Genomic DNA, 26,095 nt, shown 5'->3' on the forward strand with positions numbered 1-26,095 from the left:
TCTGCAGGTGTGACGACCATTTTTGTCTGCCACAAAAAATGGTGGTTTTGCCATGGTTGTGGCACAAAAAGTGTGGAAGACAATCAAACATGCCGTTGCCATTTCACTTTTTTGGATCATTCCCTACCGTCTTGAATTTCTGGGGGCAGTGGTAAGAACCATCTGCAACAAACTGAGATGGAAAGAACGAAATGTTCGCAACAAGTCGTTGACTATATTGGAATTTGGAAACAACACCTGACAATGGCTCTGAATAAATATGAGCTGAATTTCAAGATGTTATGCCGGCTCAGTCTTTCGGAGGTGCTCATATTGGTAGGGTGTGCGTGTGTGCGTTCATAGGGGTGAGTGTATGCGTGTGTATATGAGTGCTTGTGTCTGTACTGATGTTAAAAAAAATGAGCTGCACCATTTTTTCCGAAACATAGTATTATTTATTTCTAGAACATGAAAAAAACGATTCTCACATTTTCTTCGTTTTTTAGCATTACTTTTTCTTCAGTCTCCATAAAAACTTTTTCTTCGGTTTTTTTAGGGGTGCTATTTCTTCAGTATTTTTAGGGGATCTTTTCCTCGGTTAAACAGAACTGAAAATGAGCGGATTAGGCTACCATCCGGCCCAAAAAATGTTGGGCTGGGCCGGTCATCACCTGCTGCAAATCCACGTTGACATCGCCGCCGGCCACGCACCCACCCACCACCATCCCTAACCACGAGACGCCTACCGGGCCGGAGGAAGAAGACATTTCCTCAGATCGCGAGCGAAAGAGAGAGCGAGAGGAGCCTCGGCCGCCATGGGATTCATCATGGAGTTCGCGGAGAACCTGGTCCTGCGGCTGATGGAGGACCCGGAGCAGCGCGACGAGGCGCAGCGGGCGCACGTCTACCGGATGAAGGAGCGGTGCGAGCGCACCAAGGCCGCCTGGGCGCTCCCGCTCCGCCCCTACGGCTTCTGGACCTTCGACCGCTTCAACTCCCAGCTCTCCTGGGACCCCCAGATCAGCCAGGCCGCCGGCCGCCGCGACCCCTACGACGACCTCCTCGCCCGCCACGCCGGCCCCGCCACGCCCTCCTCCTCCTCCTGAAGACCGAATCCGGTGCGTCACCTCCCCTCCCCTCCCCTCCAGCCAGATCTACATACCCGCTTGTTGCTCCCGCCGTCCATGTTGTCGTGCCCGCGGTCGTCTCTGCCTGCGTAGGGAGGGATTCGATTGATATGCCGTCCATGTTACCGCGTCCGCAGTCGTCTCTGCCTGCCTAGGAATTCGATTGATAGCGCAGGCGGATTCGAATGCGGGGATCCGTGGAGGAGAATTCGATGTTCTGCGGCCGTAGGTTCGAAAAATGCTCCAGCTAGGTTTAGTTTAGTTTAGGCTGCATAGTTTGGTATTGTAGGTTAGTATTGTCAGATTTTGGGTGCTGCTGCGGTGAAGGGCGGAGTAGTTCATATGGCTTGCCGCTCAGTTGATTCGCGAAACTGCAGTGGGTCGCCTTATCTTACACCTGCTATTCATTGGGTATCTGTTGGTAGGAGAAGCCTTCGGTGGAGTTTTGCTTCAAGTTTTGATGAGTTAGGCTTTGTGTTTCCCCAGCCTCTGGCGTTCTGTTAACATAGTGTGTTTCGTGTTGCTGTCTGGATCCCCAGTCCTGTTTAATGTTTCGTGAGTGGCGAGAAAGCCGGTACACATGCTTGAACATTCAAAGTATGCCGGCCGCCCCCTTTCAATGGTTTGTACTTCTCGTTAGGCTGTTTTGATTTTGTTGAATTCTCAGCCTTTTATTTAGTTTTCGTTATGCGATTGCCTCACTGGGCCACTGGAGCATTTCGGCCTCACATGTACCACGGCATGCTTGAGGAATCATGTAAGTAGACTCCAAAAATGTTGGTGACATTGTTCTGGAGAGTCGAAGGATTTAGATAATGCTTACTTCAAACTTGTAGGTTCTATCCATCTATGTACTTGGTTCATGTATCAGACTTTATTCTGTAACCTTAGGTCCTCTGTTAACCAAAGCGGGTGACAGATAAGTATATTCACCCGAATTTAGCAACTTGCTGGTTGTCAAGGTTCTAGTTCATACATGATCCATCAGGCTTTGTTAGTATTGATACCATAATCTCTGAGTGGCAATAGTTGAGACCTTAATGCTCTTCTAACTACATCGATATGACCTGCTTTGCAAATTTAGCATTGTTCAAAATTTCAAAATTGAACATCAGGTAGCTATCGTGCTGTCTATATAGTGGAGACATAAACTCATAAGAGACACACAGTTTTGCGTATGATACAACTTACTCCCTCCATTCTGAAGTATATGCCCTTTTAGAATGCGCACAATCAGAGTTTTGAAAACGCTGACCAATATAGACATAAGTATTTGGACTTGTTGTATGGAAATGTATGGCTAAATGTGTGTATTGAGACTGTCGATATCTAAGTCACATTTATTAAGGAACAGTGGGAGTAAGAGATAGTACTACATACCAACTCATTACTCTCAGGTGGATCCTGGATTTGAGAATTGAGTTGCTGATAAGCAACACCCACTTTTTGATGATTAGTTTGCCATCTTCCCTAGTTTTTGATGATTAGTTAGTTTGTGCTTTGAATTTACTCTCCTTGTTTTACTACGAAGAAGCAATTCCATTGATTAGAAGAAAATGTCTATTCTGAGGGCCTTATGAGTTTTGGCTGCTATATAATCATAAAATTTTGTAGTTCTTTTTCCTGTACCCTTAGTTCAAGTATGTCTGCCACACAATCAAATAACAGAAGGTTGCGCCCTTGGAAATACCAGATGATTTTCAGTCACTTCTTGCATGATCATTCACTGCTCACTTTAAATCATTTGAACATTACAGTAGCCTAGCCTCAAAGATTCACATTTCTCAGAAATTATACCTCAGGTTAGCTTTTGAATTGCTATCTTTCTATCATGGGAAGTCGTGTTTGAGTGTCTATATACCGCAAAGAACAGAAGGTTGTGCACTTGGGAGTACCAGCTGATCGTCAGCCGCTGCTTTGCATGTTCATTCCATGCTCGATTTAACTCATTTGAACGTTCTGATAACCTCGAAGATGCACATTTTCCAAGAAACTATATCATGACCAGGTCTGCTATCGAATTGTTATCTTTCAATCATGGGAAGTCGTGTTCTAGGGTCCATATATCCGTTTGTGCTGCCTGACAAATAATATATTGCTTAATCCATATGGTCTGCAAGTCGGCGCGTCGTCAATATGCTTATTTTGCTTAAAAAACAGCTGCCCGCTTGTGTTCTCCAAGTTTTATTTCCGTCACGCTTGAGAACTCGGATGGTTTCATGACGTTTAATTCGTTTCCCCGCAGGCATCATCCGTGAGGAAGTGTGGTTGCACCGGATCTACGCGCGCAGCAATAAGGAACTCATTTCCCTCATCAAAATGACTCTGATTGCATTCCCTTCTGTTTCATTTTTATCCTTGAACTGCCCCAGTTGGTTCATCTGCTGAATGGTTACTTTGACAAACTTCCTGTTCGGCAAGATACCTGAAATGCTTTGTATCTGTTGATTTTCAGTCTTTGTAACATGATGAATGCTTTCAATAATCTCATGCGCACATGTTTTTCCTTTCGGTATTTGAAAATCTTCTGATGATACGAGTTTTTTGGTGGTTCAATTATCTTGCCGCGCGCATGGTTGAGGCCTGTGAGTTCTTAGGCTGGCCTTGCTGCTCTGGTTTATCAAATGTTAATGGCAACGAATCACGTGAAAACCGATTTTTTTGGTGCAAATCTGAAAATTCCAACCAGAGCCATCGGATCCTGAACGGATTCCTCCGCCTCAAACGCCCGGGCACGCTTGGGCGGATGGCCCGGTCAGACGGGCTTCTCAAATGCGCCTCTCATATCCAGCTTAAATATGGGATGGATATGGGGGTCGATATGGGGGTGCCTGGGGGTCGATATGGGGGTGCCTGGGCGCGTCCACCACGTTGGACTGACGTCGAAGCTTGTCTCCTCCTTCGGATTGATGGCATCGTGTGGTGACACTTTGACCGGTTGCGTAGTGGTTAGCCTGGCTAGTTAAGCTGGCCGCCGGCACCGAAACCCTACCCGCTCACATTTTCCATTCATGTCCGCTGTCGTTGTCACTTTCCACTCCTCGTCCGTCACCACTAGTAGACATTCCCCCGCTCTGCCACCACTAGTAGACATTCCCCTGCTCTGCCACCACTGGTAGACATGCTCCCCCTCCCCCCGCGTCGGGTAAGGAGCCCTCCATATCTAACATCCAAGCGCGGGCCGCAACTCCTTAAGCAGATCCGGGAAAGGTGCGAAGCCCGGATCGCCGTGGGGCTACTTTCGAATGCAGTAGATTCGGAGGACTTGAGGAGGAGGAGGAGGAAGAGCCGGAGGAGGATGTGGGGGACGCTCGGGACGCGGATCTGCAGGCGGAGCAACATGCCATCCTCGATTCCCCCCGCTTGGAGTCGGATGCGAAGGCCAGATTCCGCCGTCGGGAGGAAATGGAGGTGGAGCACGCCGCAGAGGAGGAGGAGGAGCCAGAGCCCTCCTACGCGCCCGTCCACCCGACGCCCGGCACCGATGTCTTGGACATCTCCGACGATGAATTGTAGCTAGGGTACCGTAGTACGCAGGTTTATTTTGCATGGTTTGTAGGGCTCTATGGGGTAAAATATGAGAAACTCAGATGCAGAGAAGCAAATTTGAAACGTGACTGGTCTCTGTCCACAGACGTGCCCGGACGTGTCCGTAGACATTTGAGGGCCGGATTTGGAAAGTCCGGCCAGCCTTAGGAAGACGCCAACCAGTTCCTCACCATAGATCCATACGGGCACACTCCCCACAAATCAGCACCGCCGCATCCCCCGTCCCACGCAAACCCGCGACGGAGAGAATGGCGAGCGCGGGGAGGAACCAGCGCCGGCGGGCGGAGGAGGCGCCGGGGGCGGGCCTGGACGACCTGATGTCGCTCCCGCCGGAGATGCTCAACGAGATCCTCGCTCGGCTCCCCTTCGAGGAGCTGGTCCGCACCTGCCGCCTCTCCCGCGCCTGGCGCCGCCGCTGGGAATCCGTCCCCGGCCTCGACATCCAGTTCGACGACCCGTGGTCCGACGCCGCGCCCGACGCCCGCGCCCTGTGGCGATGCTCCGCGCCCGTCGGCGGCTTCACCGCCCTCGTCCGCATGGGCCACTTCCACCGCGCCGCCCGCTGGCTCCTAGCCCTGGCGCGCAAGCGCGTCCAGAAGCTCGTCCCCAGGTTCGACTACCCCGACTCGGCCCCCGTCGTCGGCCCCGCCCTCTTCTCCTGCGCCGCGCTCACCGACCTCGAGCTCTACGGCTACTGCCACCTGCCGCGCGCCCCGCCGGGCTTCCAAGGCTTCCCCAACCTCGTCACCCTCGTCCTCGACAACCTGCTCCTCCGTCTCCCCGGCGCCGCGGCGCAGCTCCAGCGCCTCATCTCCTCGGCGCCCGGCCTCAGGGAGCTCTCGCTGCACAACCTGAAAGCCGGCAGGGCCCGGGCTGGCCTCGAAATCTGCGCCATCCGGGCGCCCAGCCTCCGTATCCTCAGGCTCTTCATCTCCATCTTCCTCGACAACGGATGCCGGCTCGCGGAGGACCTCCAGTTGCTGGAGGTGGCGTCCATCTCCATCGATGCACTGTTAGGGACCCCAGCCTTCGTCGACACTTTTCGACAGATTTCTAATGTCAATACGCTTTTCTTCTACACCGACTCAAAACAGGTACCCTACATTGCGTCAAATATCCATGGAGCAATGAGTATTGAGTAGTCGAATTCTGAATTTCAGTTGCATGCTCAATTCTAGTTCTGTAAATTTCTTGCTGTAAACTGCATTTTTGTCTGGTCGTCATGACGAGCCAGCGGGTCAGGTCGATGTTTGCCTTAAAATGGATGTCAAATGCAGTTCAGAGTCTCCATAAATGCTTAATGTTCCAGGGAGTATCCATCTGACCAAATCGAGCCTGGGCCTAAGTTTTTCCATATCAAAGTTCTGTAACTTGTCCTCGTAAATGCCCGGCTTCCAATTTGAGGCGGCATACTAACCTCGTAAGGTGATGTTCGTTTGGTAGTAGGATAGTAGATCCATTGTCTTTTAGTTGGACAAAAGCTGTGAGCCCTCCGTAATGTGCAGTTGGTTATGCTTATGTTGCTGTGTTAGTTTTTTTCCATCTTGTGTTTATCTTAGTTGGAAGAAGCACACTGATGTTTGTGAGTTGTGACTTGTGTCCCCTGCTCACCATGTTGCCAAAACCTAATAGAAGAGACAAGTTGCTGTTTCACACTGAAGCAGCATCTTAACAAAATAACAAGAGTTCTTTTACGGTACCTGAAATAAATATGAGACGTCCGTTTTGGCAACTTGTTATGAACTTGTTAAAACTAATTGTCTCTTGGGGTTGTGAACTCTTGGGATGTGTCCGGTTTTTCATCCCTTTCTACAAAGGTTCAACCCTAAATTTTTAATTTATTAAGAGGATTGCATTATCGTGTGGGTATGCCCCGCAAGTAGGCCACAATGAGAACACCAAGAGGGAGTTCTGGGAAGGCCTGGAAGACATGGTTAGGAGCGTATCGATTGGTGAGAAGCTCTTCATATGAGGAGACCTCAATGGCCACGTGGGTACATCTAACACAGGTTTTGAAGGGGCGCATGGGGGCTTTGGCTATGGCATCAGGAATCAAGAAGGAGAAGATGTCTTAAGCTTTGCTCTAGCCTACAACATGATTGTAGCTAACACCCTCTTTAGAAAGGGAGAATCACATCCGGTGACTTTTAGTAGTGGCCAACACTCTAGCCAGATTGATTTCATCCTCTCGAGAAGAGAAGATAGGCGTGCGTGCCTAGACTGTAAGGTGATACTTGGAGAGAGTGTTGTACCCCAGCATAAGCTGGTGGTTGCTGACTTCCGCTTTCGGATTCATGTCCAGCGGGATAAGCATGCCAAAGTCGCTAGAACGAAGTGGTGGGAGCTCAAGGGGGAGGTAGCTCAGGCGTTCAAGGAGAGGGTCATTAAGGAGGGCCCTTGGGAGGAAGGAGGGGATGCAGACAATGTGTGGATGAAGATGGCGACTTGCATTCGTAAGGTGGCCTCGGAGGAGTTTGGAGTGTCCAGGGGAAGGAGGAGCGAAGATAAGGATACCTGGTGGTGGAATGATGATGTCCAGAAGGCGATTAAAGAGAAGAAAGATTGCTTCAGACGCCTATACCTGGATAGGAGTGCAGACAACATAGAGAAGTACAAGATGGCGAAGAAGGCCACAAAGCGAGCTGTTGGTGAAGCAAGGGGTCGGGCATATGAGGACCTCTACCAACGGTTGAGCATGAAGGAAGGCGAAAGGGACATCTATAAGATGGCCAAGATCCGAGAGAGGAAGACGAGGGATATTGGCCAAGTCAAATGCATCAAGGACGAAGCAGACCAACTCTTGGTGAAGGACGAGGAGATTAAGCATAGATGGCGGGAGTACTTCGACAAGCTGTTCAATGGGGAGAATGAGAGTTCTACCATTGAACTGGCCAACTCCTTTGATGAGACCATCATGCGTTTTGTGCGGCGAATCCAGTAGTCTGAGATCAAGGAGGCTTTAAAAAGGATGAAAGGAGGCAAGGCGATGGGCCCTGAGGTGTGGAAAGGTCTCGGCGACATAGCGATAGTATGGCTAACCAAGCTTTTCAACCTCATTTTTCGGGCAAACAAGACGCCAGAAGAATGGAGACGGAATATATTAGTACCAATCTTCAAGAACAAGGGGGATGTTCAGAGTTGTACTAATTACCGTGGAATTAGGCTGATGAGCCATACAATGAAGCTACGGGAGAGAGTCATTGAGCACCGCTTAAGAAGAATGACAAGCGTGACAAAAAATCAGTTTGGTTTCATGCCTGGGAGGTCGACCATGGAAGCCATTTTCTTGGTACGACAACTTATGGAGAGATATAGGGAGCAAAAGAAGGACTTGCATATGGTGTTCATTGACTTGGAGAAGGCCTATGATAAGATACAGCGGAATGTCATGTGGTGGGCCTTGGAGAAACACAAAGTCCCAGCAAAGTACATTACCCTCATCAAGGACATGTACGATAATGTTGTGACAAGTGTTCGAACAAGTGATGCCTGACACTGATGACTTCCCGATTAAGATATGATTGCATCAGGGGTCAGCTTTGAGCCCTTACCTTTTTGCATTGGTGATGGTTGGGGTCACAAGGGATATACAGGGAGATATCCCATGGTGTATGCTCTTTGCGGATGATGTGGTGCTAGTTGACGATAGTCGGACGGGGGTAAATAGGAAGTTAAAGTTATGGAGACAAACCTTGGAATCGAAAGGGTTTAGGCTTAGTAGAACTAAAAATGAGTACATGATGTGCGGTTTCAGTACTACTAGGTGTGAGGAGGAGGAGGTTAGCCTTGATGGCCTGCTGGTACCTCAGAAGGACACCTTTCGGTATTTGGGGTCAATGCTGCAGGAGGATGGGGGTATTGATGAAGATGTGAACCATCGAATCAAAGTCGGATGGATGAAGTGGCGCCAAGCTTCTGGCATTCTCTGTGACAAGAGAGTGCCACAAAAGATAAGAGGCAAGTTCTACAGGACGGCGGTTCGACCCGCAATGTTATATAGCGCTGAATGTTGGCCGACTAAAAGGCGACATGTTCAACAGTTAGGTGTGGCGGAGATGTGTATGTTGAGATGGATATGTGGCCACACGAGTAAGGATCGAGTCCGGAATGATGATATACGAGATAGAGTTGGTGATGTAGGGCGGAACCCTAGTTGCCGATCTTTCACGTTTGGAGGGGAATCCTACCAAGAACACGAAGAACAAACAGAGGGAAGCGAGAGGAAAACATGAGAAAACACTCAACCAACGAGAATAAAGTCACACATGTGCTAGATCATCGAGACACAAAGAGATACACGATCCATAATCAACAAGGGACGATACATAGGGTAACCGGTTCTTCTCTGAGAGGAGGTCTTGAATCCGCGAGGGGATCTTCCCGTAAAGGGGTCTTGAATTCAGGTGGATCTTCTCCGAAGAGGCCGCAGTCTCTCACGAGGAGGAGATCCGTATGGATGAGCAAATCTCTATCTCAAATGAGCTAAACCAATGCTAACCCTAAAACGTAGGTGGAGGGGGAGTATATATAGTCTAAGGGGTACATGGGCTTTCGGCCCGGATACACTGCACGCAGGAAGTACGGGCCGGATGTCCGGGCGTTGGGGCTGAATGTCCGGGCTGGCGAGATCTAGCTTCTGGACGTTTTGTGACGGGGCGTCGGATGTCTGGGCTGTGGCCGGATGTCTGGCGGCTCGCGAGGGGCCGGATGTCCGGGCTAGCTTGGCCGACTCTGGTGCTCTCTGGATAGAAGGGGGCCGGATTTCCGGGCGTTGGGCCGAATGTCCGGGCTTGGCCGGATGTCCGGCTGCTGTAGCAGCAGGCTCTTCTTCCTTCTCCTTCCTTCGCTCCCGCGCACACTTGGCCTTGGTCCTTGGGCTCTCCATGGTCTCCTCGGGTGTACCTGAGTATGCACAAGGTCCGCTCTTGAGGTAGCATCCATGTCTTACATGCAGAAAGGGAAGATTCGGAAAGGAGCGAGTTCACCTTAGGTCCAAAGGTGTATGCTCGAGGGCTCATCGTATGGACATTTGGGGCTTGGGGAGTAGTCATAGTGTACATGGGGATGATCGTAGGATGCTCCGCATCATCTCCCCCCCCCCCCCCGGGGAAAGATCCGACCTCGGATCGTGATCCTCAGCACCATGGAAACGGTTGTCGTGGACGGAGTTGAAGGCATGACGCAATCCAAGTACTCCAAGGTGTCTCCGGTATGTGGTACATGCAAAATGAGCAAACACAAGCGACACTCGGAAATACAATGGTTAGCGCACTCAAAATGTCCATCAATTAAGCGTGAGTCCGTGCGAATGGGTAGTGCGTGACAAAGCGCATGAAGCTTATCAAGATGATATAGAATGATATGCAAAGCATTCATGGGATAATTAGCATGGTGCACAAAGCTGCAAATTCTACCATTGTGCAAAATGATGTCATAGAGAGACGGTTTATCAAGAGCATGAACATGGCAATGGATGCTCAAGATGTGTATGTAATCATGCAATTGATGGTAGGCAATATGATCATGTTGTATGAATATACCATCGAGGAAGATCACAACAAATTTGCTAAGTGAACAAGCTCATATATCATGGCTGACATGGGAATACAAGATGCAACAAGGCAATTATAATGCGAGTCAATCCATGCATAGGGTGCAAACTTGTGGTGAGTATGAAATGTCCATCGAGCATGACATATATGAGCACAATCAACAAATATGGAGGTGTTGGTGTACCAATGCTCGATGTCGTGGCATGAGTGGAGTTCCGAAGGTGCATCCAATAAGTGCGAGCGCTCCTCAATGTGAAGGTCCATAGAGCCAATCGTCAATGCCGGTCCTCCCTCGAATAGATGTATCATGTAGACAAGAAGAAGGAAACAACAATGAAAGAGTGACCCATCCAATATGCGTATTTGAGGATGGCTCAAAGAGAGGGAGTTCATCTTTATGAGAATGTCGAAAATGTTGGTGTCGCACATCGTGTATGCCTTCCCATGACCAAGTTGTCTCATCATGGTTCCGCCTTGTGAATCCTTCAAAATGAAAGAACATGGCAAACACTCGGAAAAACAAATGAGGTTAGTGCAAATGCAACACCTATCATTCGTGAGGTAAGATACCCAACAAGTATATGCATCATGCTCATCATAAGAAAGGACAAGGGAGCATTTCATAGTATGGAGGCATGTGATGCAAGAACAACCAAATACAAGAGGCTCAAGTAAACAAGCATGCATCACAAGGTGTCAAAGTCTCCAAGATCAATAAGCATAGTATGGTTGCACTCAATACAAGTGGATATGAAAGAGTCAACTAATGGACCCAAGAGACAATGATCAAGATATATCATGTGAGAGGCGTGAGCATATATGTCATTAACCCAAGAAAGCAAGTAATAGTGGAACATGGGTGATGCAACATAGCAAGCCATCATAGCGATTAAGTCAAGCAAGCTAGTAGTGCGAAGATGCAACATACTAGAAGGAATCATGGCAAGCATGTCATGTGTGCAAATAGTGGGCATGAATAATTCACATGTCATAGCACAAGCATGAAAGCAAGATATGAGTAGAATAACATGAATGTATTGGTGAGACGCCATGTGTAAATAGCAATGGGACATCATGACTCTCCCAACACCACAATCAACAATAGCATGAAGCACATGGTAAGCATGGCAATAGCAACAAGGATCTCCACCAAGCATGCAAATACACATAGTAGTAGCATAATGGTGAATCATGGGTAGATGCAAGCAAGGGTCACAATTGCATGGCAAAGGCATAGGAGCGAAAATAACATGCAAAGTGAACACGGTAAAATGAGCATAAGGTGACAAGTGATATATAGCCCATAGCCGTGTGAGAGCTAAGTAGAAGAGATGCGCGTAGTCCTTGCGCGAAGGGAACGGTGGTAAGGATAGTCCACGGAATCTCAAACCGTCGTTGCTCTCAAGAGCTCGTTTCGTCAACTTTTGGGATTGAGAGGTTGACGAGTATACATGAGTACCTACACAAAACAAGGGCAAAGGGAAAATTGTGTGTGCGTGATAGATGTACACATCATCCATCATGATGCGCACGTGCATGTGTCGGTTAGCACAAAATATCAAATGCTCAAATAAATGAGGTGCGTGATATAGAAACATGTCATCCATCATAAGAGGTTTGTTATTATGTATAGCATAATGGAGACTCAAATTGTGTAAATGCATCACGAGCAATATCTAGAGCACTGTTATTCATGGAATGCATATGGTGTACACTATCATGGGAATCATGCAAAGTATGGAATGCATCAAAATCTCCTAATATGTATGAGGAAACTATGGGGGTCTCCTCTTGAGCATGAGTAGCAACATCACATGAAGAATATTGACAACATCCAAGACAAAGCATATTTGGTTCAATGTGATCATGGCATGGCATAGTAGATGAATTGCGCAAATCATGTAAAGGAAGCATGGCAATATCATCACATGAAAAACAAAAGCCAATGACCATCATCTCGTCATCTATGACATAAGTGCAAATAGGATTTATTTTAATGGGGCATGCATAGTTACTATGTTGAGATTGAAATGATGCAATATGGGAGATCTCACTCATAGCATATGACAAGTTCAATGGTTTGTCAAACATGACGGTGACCAAAAGAATTTTCACATGATATCCTATGAAGCATAGCATCACAACTAGGCAACTCAACATGCTCATCATCATATTCATCATAAATAGGTAAGTCATGACATGAGGAAGTCGCACTAGCATGAAGCATGGGAATAGGTGGACCAACATCATGCAAGCAATCATTGTCAAGAGAGTCCATTAGTGGGACAAGGGAAGCACCATCACCTATGTTATCTTTGGAGCGTCGCTCATGTGTTGTAGGTGAGGCGTTGAAGATCCACTCGTGGTCATCTTCATCTTGATGGGACCATGTGGGGGGTGCATCATTGTCCACCATGGCCATCGTCGTCTCCATTGGAGGTGTGTACTCGTCGAGGATAGGCATGTCGTCATGTAGGAGACCTTAGCACCAAAGAAGAAAACACACTAGGAGTAGAGGTTAAGTCGTTAGAAATCATAGTGGCCTTACGTGCCCTCTCAACTACCTCACTCTAAGTGTTGTGGCTCACTCACTCCCTCAAAGATGCACTCACTCATATGGTTGGTGGAGTCACTCAAATGGCGCTCAACCTCACATAGGATGTGTGGCATACTCTCATGTGTGGGGCTAGTGGTGGTCACACTCATCCTTTCATGGGAAATGCTCTCAATGTCACGTATGGTGGAGTCACTCATCTCACTCATGGGGTGGTGGCTCTCCTCACATGACAAATGGGGCATCTCGACATATGTGGGTGTCGGAGAGATGTAGGTGCAAATGTCTCCATGCGCGGTCGCGCAGCTTGACTCGGAGTATGAGTCCAATATGGGCGCCGTCTTCATGTTGTTGAAGAGGTTCGCGCTCGTCGCCGTGGTCGAAGGGGATGGCCCTTGCTCGACATTCTTGTCGCCGTCTTGGTGTGGGAGGCCCATATGATGTGGCACCTCGTAGCTCGTCTCCATGACCGAAGGGAATTTCCCATGCTCGGCCATCTTCCTTGAGGGGCTTCCGAAGATGGAAGTGTCGCCCTCGCTCGTAGGTAGTCGCCTTGGACTTGATGAAGTCGATGTAGGCGTACACGTGGGAAGTAAGCGAAGATGCCGTACGTCCAAAGGCGAAGATGCCTTGATAGCACTTGGCGAAGATGCCGAAGTGGTGGTGGTAGCCGTAGCTCTGTCTTGGTGGTGCTTGTCTCGCGGTCTTCTCTTTTGCTCATGAAGCTTGGACTTGGCGTGAAGTAGGGCTTGGTGGGACCTGTGCATTTGCGCTTGTGGAGCATCTTCATGATGATGGTGTCGTTGTCGTACTTGAGCTCGTAGTAGATGTCGTTCGTCGTCAAATTGCACACGATGCTTGGAGGTGACTTGACCTTCATGACGATGTTGATCACGAACATGATGGTGGTCATCACAAAGATGTGGACGTGGACGAATTTCGCTTGCATCATTTTCGCGCTCTGAAGACTTGTGGCTTGAATGTCGCCGCCTTGAAGATGACGCAGGGGAAGAAGACTTGATCAAGGCTCTAATCTCCTCCATCCTTGCATCTTGCTCCTCTTTATGTGCGGAAAGCTTCTTGTCGATGTAGTCCCTTTTCCTTGCTTCGGAGTGACGAATGTCGATGGAGATGTTCTCGATGCGCTCTCGCATTCTTGATTGTGCGCCTTGCATTTGTTGTTGTAGATCGAAGATGGACGCTTTGGTGATGTAGTTGTTCACGCCGTCGTGGTTGTCGAAGACCGGAGAGGAAATGCCTTGCCTATCCATCACAAGACTCGAGCAAATATGAGTGGGAGAAAGAGAATAACTAGACCAAATGTACCTTAACCAATGTTGAAGATGGATCAATGATCACTCAAATGTGTAACAAGGAAATAGCACAATTGGTACCAATTCTTGTCGGTTCTCACACCTACACAAGTAAAGCTTATAGTGGAGCTCGGTGAGGATAGTGGCACAAAAATTTGATGCAAAATGTTAGCAAGAGTCAATAATATTGAAAGAGATTCACAAATTTGCAAGCGAAACAAGTAGACCAATAGCAATGAAAGGTACACGGAAACACACACGGATAGATAAATGGGGTCGTGCAACCAAGGAATGAGCACAAAATGTGGAATCCACGGAAAACGCTCGTGTTGCACAACTCAAGAGAGACGCTAGCACGATTGCTCAATAGGCGGATACGAAACTTGTGCACAACCTATAAGATGCAAAATGTAGCAACTTTTATTCCAAGTATGCTATATGTGTGGTATTTCGGTGATATGACAATCTTAATGTAGTATGATGCTATGGTTCTTGTTTATAAGCTCTTTACTTATCTTTCCCTCTTTGCTTAAAAGCTTGTTTGGCTCTTTCACTTGTGAGCTCTTTTCTCATGCAAAACTTCACGAACCAAGATAGCAATTGTGCATGCTATGACAACTTTGTGACACAAAAGATGATACCAAGATATGCACCACTATGATATGGTATGTATTCTATGGAGTATGATCACTAATGTGCACAAGTTACGTTGCCGGCAATACTCAAAGGCTAGTCTCGATGGATAAGCAACGCAAAAGTAAGGCTATGTGGTTATCAATGCAATGGCATGGGGAATATACAATGGAGGGATACCATGATACCGAGATGATATGGAGGTTACCGTCTGTGGCGATGATGAGTGGCAGTGTTCTTGATGTAGAAACCAAGATGATGGAGACTCGTCCCTAAGTAGCCGAAACACCTTAGGAAACGGAAAAACCGCGAACTCAAAATCTCAAACGTCAAATGTCAAAATGGTGGTAGTGGAAAGCGGTGGTGGTTTGCACTTGGCAATGCGGAAGTGAAATGATGGGCTATATGTGTGTCGGAGTTGAAGATGCTGTCCCTAAGTAGCCGAAACACCTTAGGAGACACAAGCCACAACTCAAACAAGCTCGAACAAAAATTGGGTTAAGTTGGATGGGTGGAAATATATGGTGGGCAAGGTTATGCGGAAATGCTGGTGGTGGTTGATGAAGAAGCAACCGCCCCTAAGTAGCCGAAACACCTTAGGAGACTCGATTCACTACTCAAGCAACCACTAAAGCTATATGGATCAAAATGGGTTAGGTTGCGGAAGTCGGTGGTGGCTATGTGGATGATATGGTGGAGGGCCTAGACAAACTTGCCAAATTTTGGAAAATTTGATGGAGTCAAATGGTGATGGAACCTATCTAGATGGATGGGGGATGTCAATAGCTACTCAACGAGCTAAAGAACGCGAAAATCAGACTCCGGATGTGAAAGTTATGGACAAAACGGTGAAACGGGAAAAGCTGAATTGCCAGGGGCCGGACATCCGGGGCTCGGGCCGGATTTCCGGGACCTGATGTCCAGAACCTTGCGCGAAAATGCGCTCCAGGAGCCGGATGTCCGGGCTAATGGCTGGATGTCCGGGATGGCCGGATGTCCGGGGGTCGGGCTGGATGTCCGGGCTCCAAATCCGAGGATGAACTCGAGGAACTCGATTTTGGGGCGGAAATTGAATGATTTCGGGGGCAAAATTTGATGGATTTCGTGGATGGAAAGTGGGGAAACTTGGGGAGATGCTAGATCCACTCGAAACCAAGCAAATCCGTGGATCAAAATCAACAAAACATCATCAACCAACAAATAACAAAAAAAATTGGGGGCTATTTTTGGTGGGGATTTTCGGATTTAGGACGAAATCAACAAAATCAAGCTAGAAAACAAAGGGTAGGGGCTCCAAAAACGTGATCAACGTGGCTCATGATACCGAGATGATGTAGGGCGGAGCCCTAGTTGCCGATCTTTCACGTTTGGAGGGGAATCCTACCAAGAACACGAAGAACAAACGGAGGGAAGCGAGAGGAGAACACGAGAAAACACTCAACCAACGAGAATAAAGTCACACATGTGCTAAATCATTGAGACACAAAGATATACACGATCCACAATCAACAAGGGACGATACATAGGGTAACCGGTTCTTCTCCGAGAGGATGTCTTGAATCCGCGAGGGAATCTTCCCGTAAAGGGGTCTTGAATCTAGGTGGATCTTCTCCGAAGAGGCCGCGGTCTCTCACAAGGAGGAGATCCGTATGGATGAGCAAAGCTCTATCTCAAATGAGCTAAGCCAATGCTAACCCTAAAACGTAGGTGGAGGGGGAGTATATATAGTCTAAGGGGCGAAGGGGTACATGGGCTTTCGGCCTGGATACACTGCACGCAGGCAGTAGGGGCCGGATGTCCGGGCTTTCCCAAGACGCCGGATGTTCGGGCGTTGGGGCCGGATGTCCGGGCTGGCGAGATCCAGCTTCTGGACGTTCTGTGACGGGGCGCCGGATGTCCGGGCTGTGGCCAGATGTCCGGCGGCTCGCGAGGGGCCGGATGTCCGGGCCTGGTGGCCGGATGTCCGGGCTGGCTTGGCCGACTCTGGTGCTCTCTGGATAGAAGGGGGGCGGATTTCCGGGCGTTGGGCCGGATGTCCGGGCCTGGCCGGATGTCCGGCTGCTGTAGCAGCAGGCTCTTCTTCCTTCTCCTTCCTTCGCTCCCGTGCACACTTGGCCTTGGTCCTTGGGCTCTCCATGGTCTCCACGGGTGTACCTGAGTATGCACAAGGTCCGCTCTTGAGGTAGCATCCATGTCTTACATGCGGAAAGGGAAGATTCGGAAAGGAGCGAGTTCACCTTAGATCCAAAGGTGTATGCTCGAGGGCTCATCGTATGGACATTTGGGGCTTGGGGAGTAGTCGTAATGTACATGGGGATGATCGTAGGATGCTCCTCATCAGTTGTGGTAGCACCAATTGAAGATAAGCTTGTCCAACATCGTCTGAGATGGTTTGGGCATATTCAGCGCAGGCCTCCAGAAGCTCCAGTGCATAGCGGATGGCTAAAGCGTGCGGAGAATGTCAAGAGAGGGCGGGGTAGACCGAATTTGACATGGGAGGAGTCCGTTAAGAAAGACCTGAAGGATTGGAGTATCACCAAAGAGCTAGCTATGGACAGGGGTGCGTGGAAGCTTGCTATCCATGTGCCAGAGGCATGAGTTGGTTGCGAGATCTTATGGGTTTCACCTCTAGCCTACCCCAACTTGTTTGGGACTAAAGGCTTTGTTGTTGTTGTTGTGTATTGCATTATCGTGTGGAGTATCGAGCAGTCATCTGAGATATTAACGCTAAGAGCTTGGTTGTAACTATTTTATTTGTCAACTCCGTAATGATAGTTGTTTGGTGCGTGGATAAGCACTCATGTGTTCACCCTTTTAGTTTTTCTTTTAGCGTAACAGGACTGGGACTTTGCCCTTCATTTTAGATGAGTGTCATGATCCTTTTTTTTTAAGCTTGAAGTGTTAGGATCTTATGGACAGGCACCTATGGAAATCAGCTATGCAGCTTTTTACATTGTGATTTCACTCATGCAATACACTCTAGATGCAGCAAATAAACATTGGTAACAAAATCACTCTTAGCTTCTCAGCTTCAAGTATTATATAGACATAATTGATTACTGTTATATACCATCCCAATGTAAAGTTGCATCAGGACCATATGCTAGTCTAATCACTATGTTGTTATGTTTTCCAGATTAAAGGAAATCCGCTGGAAGGGATTTCATGGAAGTTTAAGAACTTGAGGTTTGCAGAGCTGACTGCAATTTTGGCAAACTCCCAAGCATCAGGTCGATATTTTCTTTGCTGAGATTTGGCCCTCACCTTGAAGAACTCCAGATTTTGGTAATATAAGATGCACCCCTTGAACCTGTATGTCTCAGTTAACAGACAACCGTTGCTGCATTGAGTTGTTTAATTGACACTGCAATTTTGGACTTCCTTATGTAGGCAGAGAATCGTTCCGACCTATTCAAAAATCTAGATCCTGCTGCGCTAGATGATGCTGTCCGTGCTGACACCATTGATCAGGATATTCTTGATGCAGAGATAAGCGATGACTTGTTTGCCAATCTCAAACACATCTCACTGCATGGTATGGGTTCCTTACGAAATGACATGTGGTTTATGAAGTCTCTGCTATCCAAGACAGGATTGCTTGAATCGTTTGTCGTCACTTTCAACTATGGAGAAGAAACCGAATCTTATGTGGAAGCATGTGAAGAGTTAGAAGCATGCGAAAAGGCGTCCCCCCAAGCTCAGCTGGAACTAAGGCCTCGAAAATTTCCAGCCTCAAACCTGGAGGACTCTCGAGTACTTTCAAAACTCCAATCCTTTCAGTTGCTAACTGCTTAAACCATGGATGAATAAAAGATGTAGGTGTTGACTGTTGTCGTATGAACCTCTAGCTTGTTTTCCTTTTTGAGGTGGATTTGCACCAATTTCCATGTCTGTGACTGGTTGTTTCAGATGCACAGATGAACCAAGATATGGTACATTTTGTAGATCCCCAGAAGTGCCTCATGTAGTTATATCAACTCTATGATATGGCAGAATGTTCATAGACAGCATTTATTCAGTAATGCTGAACTGAGCTCTTACGAATGCCTTGCAAGCAGAATTCTGCTTTCTTTTGCAGATTGTATAATCCCTGTTGTGTTTACCGATAGTCTACTATGTTGGCATTTCTGGTGTTGACAGACAACAGGAGATACTGGTAACCATCGTGCATCTTTTGAGAAAAAGTTACGTCGTGTCTGAATTGATGGTTTCAAATCAAAAGGGTATTGCGAATTTGCGCTGGTGAATGTGTTTGACAGGCTGTTGGTAGATGTTACCACTTACCATTTATTATCTTTTCTTGGCTCAAAACGATCTCAATATCAAGGTTGTTATTTTGCTGAAACCGTATGCTTTTCAGGTCCATATTGTACTAACCTTCAGTCAATGGTGTGATGCTTTATGCCACAAGCAAGCAAGCAAGAGCGCCCGCACACACCACACACATTTGTGGCCTCCTGATCGAGGACGAAGTAAACTCAAGTGAGTAATTCCGAGAGAAAACCGTCCGTCCATGGAGGGAACTGCTCGTCGACGCCGCTGCTTCCAGAAGGAGCCACGTTGATCAGTTGGGTTGGTTCACTTCAGGAGAAGAAGGAGCAGCCAGAGTATTGCTGGACTCTGCGATGATGGGGCTGAAGGTTGCCATTTGCCACCCTTCTCATGAGATACCCTATTCCCCCCCTCTTCTTCTTCTTCTTCTTCGTCGATTTGTTCTTGAACTTGCTTAGCCTTCAAAGCTAGATTGGACTTCTTGGACCCAAGAGGGAGGTAGTAAGCCTTTCTTTTTTGAATGTGGAACACAATTGTTGGTTGGTTGCTGAGGAAGTAGTGCTCCAAGAAACTTGCTAGTGGGCCTTCACTGGGCTAGTGGCTCGAAACCATAGGTAATCTTAATGGGCTATTCAATATATGTGCTGTCCTCACCTATTGAGTCACTCATTGGTGGAGGAGGAGCCAATGGCCTGGCTTGGACTACCCGATGTCACTTCTGCCAGAGATGCTTGACAACATCTTCGCTCGGCTCTCTTTTAAGAAGTTGGTCGGTTTTACCAAAATATTCGCGCAACTTGTAAAAAATTTGAAAGCATAAAAAAGAAGTTCATGACAATTAAAAAATATTCCGGTATTTAGGAAAATGTGTATACAGTGTAAAATTTTTTTGTGACTACATAAAAAATGTTTCATACAAATAAAAAAATGTATGTGACATTTTAGAAAAAATGTTTACTTATTTCAAATATGTACGACACATTTTTGAAAAATATTTATACATTTTTTTAAAATACGTACTGTAAAATAATTGTTTCTTACCATTGGAAAAAATGTATGTCACATTTTGAGGAAATATTTGCTCGTTTCTAAAATGTTCGTGGCATTTTAACAAATGCCTATACAATGAAAAACATGTTTAATTGGTTTTACAAAAATGTTTCATGCCAATTAAAAAAACTCTAACATGAATTTGAGAAATGGTAACATGTATCGAGTTCGAATCGTGGCAGATATCAGCCTGCCGTAAAGGTGCTCGAGAAGCATGGGCCATGATCAAGACATGCTAGTGTCTGCTAGAGATGGAGGAACTAGCCCGAGTTGGCCTTGCGGGGCCTGACGGGGAAGAAATAAAAACTAGCGTGAATTATGAGAACGTCATGCCTGCAGCTCGGCTATCCGATAAGGATTGTCGCCTGGACACACTTATAGATGGTTTTGAATAACTTTATGTAAAATAGTTTATGCTATTTTACGTAACCTTTATGTATCTATGTACGTTTAGTTTATATCTCATATCCGCAGATGTTATACTTCGTTAACCAACTATCGGATTCTACCTCTTCGGTCAGGGGCCGAGGAGTGTTCCTACAAATGGACCGAGAGTATCGAACCACACTTAGAAGGAACAAGGCAATCCAGCCATAAGGTCAAAACGTAAGTCTCGCAGAGAGTTATGCTATATTGCTTTTTAACTCAAGTCGCATCTTTAGCGAAAAATAGTTCCTCTATCAGTTCCTTTTCCCGGGGTGTCGATTTAACTGCGACCAGGTAGCCAATAATTCCGGCACTTGCGTCTGAGGACCTTTATTTCAGGAATATTTTTGGATTCGACGGGTTTGAAATCTCGTTCTACTTCTGTTTTGAAGAGAAGACTATATTTTCACTTCCTTCGCTGATGACCAATTATATTCTTGTGACCGCTAGTTTTCGGCTTCACCCGTCTGAGTTACTTACTCGGTCAATCCGGAAGTAACAATCGTAGAGTTGCTCTCCTTAGCCTCTAGCCGAATGTGCCGGAAGCGTAGAGGGTAAGCACAAGAGTGAGGCAACTCGGCTTGGCAAAATATCTCAAGTCAAATTGATGCATATCGTGGCTTTATAACGAATTGTAGGAAGGCGTCACCTGTCATACGCGTGTGGTGCCGATAATGCAAGCACACGCACACGTGTTTGGTATGCCCCTAGTTTTGCATCCAAGGCACTACATTGTCCATACGGTCACACAATAGTTGTAGTATTAACGGCACACGAAGTTGCAACACCCCATCCCTCCCACCGTCATTGTCTGTAATTCCCCAATGGAGAGAATGGCAGCGTGAGTTCCTCCTCCATGAGACACCGGTAGGTTGAGGAGGTATTGGTGACTGGCCCGGATTAATTGATGTTGCTTCCACCGGAGATGCTCGACAACATCCTCGCTCAACTCCCATTTGAGAAGTTGGTCAGTGGTGTATACAAAATGTTGGCACAACTTTAAAAAATGTTGATAGCATTAAAAAATGTTTGTCACGATTACATTTTTTTTGTATTTCAAAAGATATATGTGATTTTTAAATGTGTATACAATGTAAGAAAAAGTGTGTGCATTGCAAAAAAAATGTTTCGTCCCTATAAAAATGTATGTTACATTTAAGAAAGAATTCACGTACTTCAAAAATATGTATGTCACATTTTTTGGAAATACTTATACAATGTGAATGAATTTTTGCGTAGTATAAAAATTTGTTTTGTACAATTCAAGAAAATGTATGTGACAATTCAAAGAAATATTCTTGTGGTTTTAAAAATAAGTTCATGAATTTATATAGAAATGTTTATACAATACTAAAAAATGTTTGAGTGGTTTAATAAAAAAGAAATCGTCCCAATTCAATAAATGTACAACGTGTATTTGAAAAATGGTCGTATCGAACAAACGTCCGAAGCATGAATGGAGAAACAACTCTAGGCCAAAATTTATAGTTTGCATACTAAATATACACTTGAGTTTTTATACTCAAATAGCATAAAAATTGTGTTAACCATATATAGAAAATTTTAACTATATCCAAGAACTTTCAACATTTTATGTGGCGTACAGCCTTGTGTCCTAGCTAACAATGGAAAAAGTTAACTTCGAGCGGTCTTTCTGGGTTGCGTGATGCATAACTTATGTACTTATCTACAGATCAACACGTATTTTGTGTCGCCACTCTACTTAGAGAGAAAAAGGAGTGTAAATTGCGTGAAATCAAAAAATGTACGAGTGTAAACCGCATGAAACCAGGAAGCCAAAAGTATAAACTGCAAGAAAATATAAAAAATCTCTTGGGGTCAGGCTTATTTTGTTTGGTCTTACCTATAGCCAAGGGAGGAGCTAGGTTGCACTAAGCGATAGCACACTACTATGGTTCACTACAATATCCTACACATGTGTGCATGGACATTATGCCCCGAATGTGGCTAGGGGTTGGGTCAGCTCCACCCCCGGTTATGATCTAACCATATATTGAAAGCTTTAACAACTTAAGCAAATATTTAACCCCCACACAAATTAACCATATGTGGTTCAAACTTTTGTGTCCTACCTAAACATGAGAAAATGCATATGGAAGTATTTAATTTATGACAAATAGATCATTGCAATAAGGATGATGACATCATGTAGACAGTAAAACTATCATCCAAGTGATCATCAGACTTCATAGGTTGCTAGAACCTCCAGTAGACTCCTTTCCCACCGTGTTCGCGGATCTTTCCCAAATCAGGGAGTGACAAGCCACAATTCATTACACTCTATAGAGGTGCTCTACTTAATCCACGAGCGATTCACTTAGCTCTTTTGCCAAGTTTGTAATGCACATCCAAGATGCATGGCCGGGTCTAAGATCCGAGTCTTTCACCCTTTCATGTCTGACGATGCCCCTGCCCCTGGCTCAAGAGGTATTGTGTGTGTCACCCGAAATCTGTAACAGGTAAGGTTTATATGGCCCCATGACCGATGAACATTTATGTCGCCCTGGCGATCAAGGATTGACGACCCTTGTCGGAGTAATGGGCCACGGGTAGCCTAACCCGAGTCCCTGAGCATTTCAAGACTTTGGGCCGGCTTCGCCTCGCGAGACTCCAGAATGAAGCACCGCCTTCCGGTGACCGGCTGGCTCGAACCGCCCGAAGGCGGCCGAGCACCAGCCGACGGCGCCAAGACCGGCCGACTCCTAGCAGACGGCCTCCGGAGAGGCCGACTTCTAGCAGGCGGCCACCCGGTGCCCTCAAAGTCTGCGCCTCTCGTCAAGAGGACAAGACAGGGTGAGGCTACAGTGTAGCCCCTCACCCCCGGATCCCGGGCTCGACATGGCTACAGTGCCCCATACAGGCGGAGATCTTCACACGACGCAGGACTGTAGCCACTTCCCCTTTGACGCCACTTCTGACCGGCGGAGCCCTATTCCCACGATGGTCTGTCGGTACGGCCCGCAGGCGGCGGGCCCTACCCGGCAGAGAGAGCCCAGAAGACGGCGGAAGCCAGACCAGCCGGATCCACAGGAGGCCGGCCTCCAGCAGGCGGCCAGTCCCTCCCTCAAGATCCGTATGCCATTAATCAGATGAGGCGTGGTGTGGCTACAATGAACTCCCACCAGGCGGCGGGACTATAGCCACGCTCCCCTGACCAAGCCTGCGTCATTAGCATCACGACTACAGTGACCAGCCACCAATCAGACCCGCCAGCGGCGGGAGCGGCCTGTCAGCTCCGTACCAGATCAGTCGGAGGGACCCACCAGGCGACGGGCCCCAGCTGCCGGCGGAGAAGCCGGCGACCAGAGGCGCTGACAGCCGGGCTCTACACCCGGCCAAGTTACCATTGTACCCCTGGGGGTTAAGCCTATATAAACCCCCCAGGGCACCCATGCAAAGGGTTCCCAACCTGTTAGAACTAGACTCATACCTAGAGGAAGAAGAGAGCTAGCCCTGCCTCCTTCTACTTCTAGCACACAGCTCAAGGAGCACCTTGTACTCACTAGTGCCTTAGTGATCATGCGGAGACCCCGCAGAGCAGGAGTAGGGATGTTATCTCCAAGGAGAGCCCCAAACCTGGGTAAAGTACGCAGGCGTTCTTGTCTACGCCTTATCCCGCTTCCAGGCACCGACGACGTTCTACTCGCAACCACCATGATAAGCCATCCTTTGGCATATGTCGCACCCAACCCCCGACATTTGGCACCCACCGTGGGGGTGCACCGTCGTCCGGAGATCTGCTCTGGACGGGAACCTTGTTCCTTCCTGGCGAGCGCAGCTAGGCCAGCACGCCCGACGGTGTCAGCCTCGACGCGCTGCGCGGCGCGGAGATCGCCTATGCAGCAAGCTGCCTCGCCGACCTCGTTGGCGAGATCAGCCTCTCCGACAAGCATGCATCCGATGCAGGCACCGACTGCCCCGAGAACCGTCTCGTCAGCCTCCTCGACCAGCTCCACGTCACCAGCGAGCCTGCTGTCGACTTGGAGTCTGTTGGCTCCATCGACCCGATGATCGTCGACTCCGACACGGCATCGCTTGACGCGTTCCCCACCAACGTGGTGGTCTACGACAAGCCACCTCCTCGATAGCACAGTGGCGGGATCACCGTCATGAAGGTATTTGTCATCACTAGTGGTGAGCACTCGGACGGAGGCGCGCGAGACCCACTCGACGTGGCGCTGCGAGACCTGTCGGCGCCTATCCCGGGTGACGCAGACGCTGAGACTCTGGAGGCACGCCGCGTCCAGCTCATCGAAAGTGCCAACCGACTGGCCAGCATGCGACGCCTCTCGGAAGCCTACTAGCGCGAGATGGACCGAGCTGTCGGTGGCACGCCGGCTCCTGAGGGGCCTTGCCGCATCGGCTCGATCCGGTAGCGTGGCGCGACCATCGCCAGCATGTTCGAGACGGATCGTCCCGTCTACGCCACGCCTGCGAGAACATCTGGGCTGCCCAGGCAGTGATGGATGAGCTGGACAAGTACGAGGGCGACGAGCGTCGCCACATGACGGAGCGATTCCAACAGCTCCTTGACGCGGCTGCCGAGCAGCACGAAGCCAGCTGCCGCGCCGAAGCGCCCATCCGGCAGAACGGCGAGTCGCCCCTTCGCCAGGATCTCGGCGCGACATCTCAGACGTCGACTGGCGGCGTCCGTAGTAAGAAAGGCAACGAGCCGGCTGCCAGCCGCAGTGGGACTCATCTCTCCATCGAGCGCGACACATATGGCCGTCCCCGAGCCGTGGAGCGGTGAGGTGATCCTTCTCCTCCTCAGCCTCATGGAGAAAGGCACCCCACTCCACCGCCTGTCACGCACCTGACACTCGGCGACCGCCTCGGCCGCCGGGAGGGAGTCAGCGAGAACGACGCCCGCCATCGGATCGATCACCTCAACCGATCCCTGGCGCTAGAAGAAGAAGACGCGTTGGGCCCGCCCTGTTTTGGCCCACGAATCCGAGATGAGCCTTTCCCTCGGGGGTTCACGCTCCCAAGGGATACACCCAAGTACACCGGCTCCGTGAAGCCGGAAGACTGGCTCGTCGACTACTCCACGGCCGTCAGCATAGCGAACGGCAACAAGCGCGTTGCCGTGAAGTACGTCCCGCTCATGCTCCAAGGCACATCCCGGACGTGGCATAACAGCCTGAAGCCCCGCAGCATCAACAGTTGGGTTGATTTCACCGAAGCCTTCATCCACAACTTTACTAGCACGTACAAGCGGCCTCCCAAGCCTTGCCAGCTCTCCTTGTGCGTCCAACAGCCCAACGAATCGACTCGCGACTACCTCACACGCTGGGCCGAGCTGCGCAACTCCTACGAGGGCGTGCACGAGGTGCAGACCATCGAATACTTCACCGCCAGGTGCCGAGAGGGCACCCTCCTCAAGCATTGACTCCTCTGCGACGAGCCGACGACTCCCGATGAACTGCTGATCATCACCGACAAATACGCCACAGCCGACTCCTCCATGAAGGCGGAGATCCAAGTCGACGCGTCAGGAAAAGTAGCTCCCTAGGCTCCTCGGACCCCGGCTGGTGACACCAGTCGGCGACAGCAACCCAGCGACAACAAGCGCAAAGCCACGCAACCGGCTTCCACCAGCCGGCAGGTGGCGATAGCTGA

The 26,095-nt window shown here is 48.4% G+C and overlaps 2 protein-coding genes across 3 annotated transcripts; both read left to right on the forward strand.

The window, feature by feature from the left end:
• The first annotated feature begins 700 nt into the window (after positions 1 to 700).
• LOC123090705 (uncharacterized) lies at positions 701 to 3,640 on the forward strand. 2 transcript variants are annotated; one of them, XR_006442543.1, is made up of 3 exons: positions 701 to 1,097; positions 3,352 to 3,486; positions 3,520 to 3,640. XR_006442543.1 is itself a non-coding variant. In XM_044512035.1 (2 exons), the coding sequence occupies exon 1, from the start codon at positions 795 to 797 to the stop codon at positions 1,083 to 1,085; it is 291 nt and encodes a 96-aa protein (XP_044367970.1). In that variant the 5' UTR covers positions 701 to 794; the 3' UTR covers positions 1,086 to 1,097; positions 3,352 to 3,640. The 2 variants fall into 2 exon arrangements, 1 of the variants encoding a protein (XP_044367970.1); XM_044512035.1 differs by having other exon boundaries at positions 3,352 to 3,640.
• A 1,167-nt stretch (positions 3,641 to 4,807) lies between these two features.
• LOC123090706 (FBD-associated F-box protein At4g13985) lies at positions 4,808 to 18,887 on the forward strand. The gene is made up of 3 exons (XM_044512036.1): positions 4,808 to 5,749; positions 17,844 to 17,992; positions 18,098 to 18,887. Exons 1-2 carry the CDS (start codon positions 4,904 to 4,906, stop codon positions 17,955 to 17,957), a joined length of 960 nt encoding a protein of 319 aa, XP_044367971.1. The 5' UTR covers positions 4,808 to 4,903; the 3' UTR covers positions 17,958 to 17,992; positions 18,098 to 18,887.
• Positions 18,888 to 26,095: the final 7,208 nt, after the last annotated feature.

Source organism: Triticum aestivum, chromosome 4B, assembly GCF_018294505.1.
Source record: "Triticum aestivum cultivar Chinese Spring chromosome 4B, IWGSC CS RefSeq v2.1, whole genome shotgun sequence".
NCBI classification, from domain to species: Eukaryota; Viridiplantae; Streptophyta; class Magnoliopsida; order Poales; family Poaceae; genus Triticum; species Triticum aestivum.

Bases quoted from the DNA above. Each gene is read 5' to 3' on its own strand.
- LOC123090706 (XM_044512036.1), top strand. From the start codon at position 4,904: ATGGCGAGCGCGGGGAGGAACCAGCGCCGGCGGGCGGAGGAGGCGCCG. The intron at 5,750-17,843 runs GTACCCTACATT...TATGTTTTCCAG, and splicing joins TCTACACCGACTCAAAACAG to ATTAAAGGAAATCCGCTGGA.
- LOC123090705 (XM_044512035.1), top strand. From the start codon at position 795: ATGGGATTCATCATGGAGTTCGCGGAGAACCTGGTCCTGCGGCTGATG.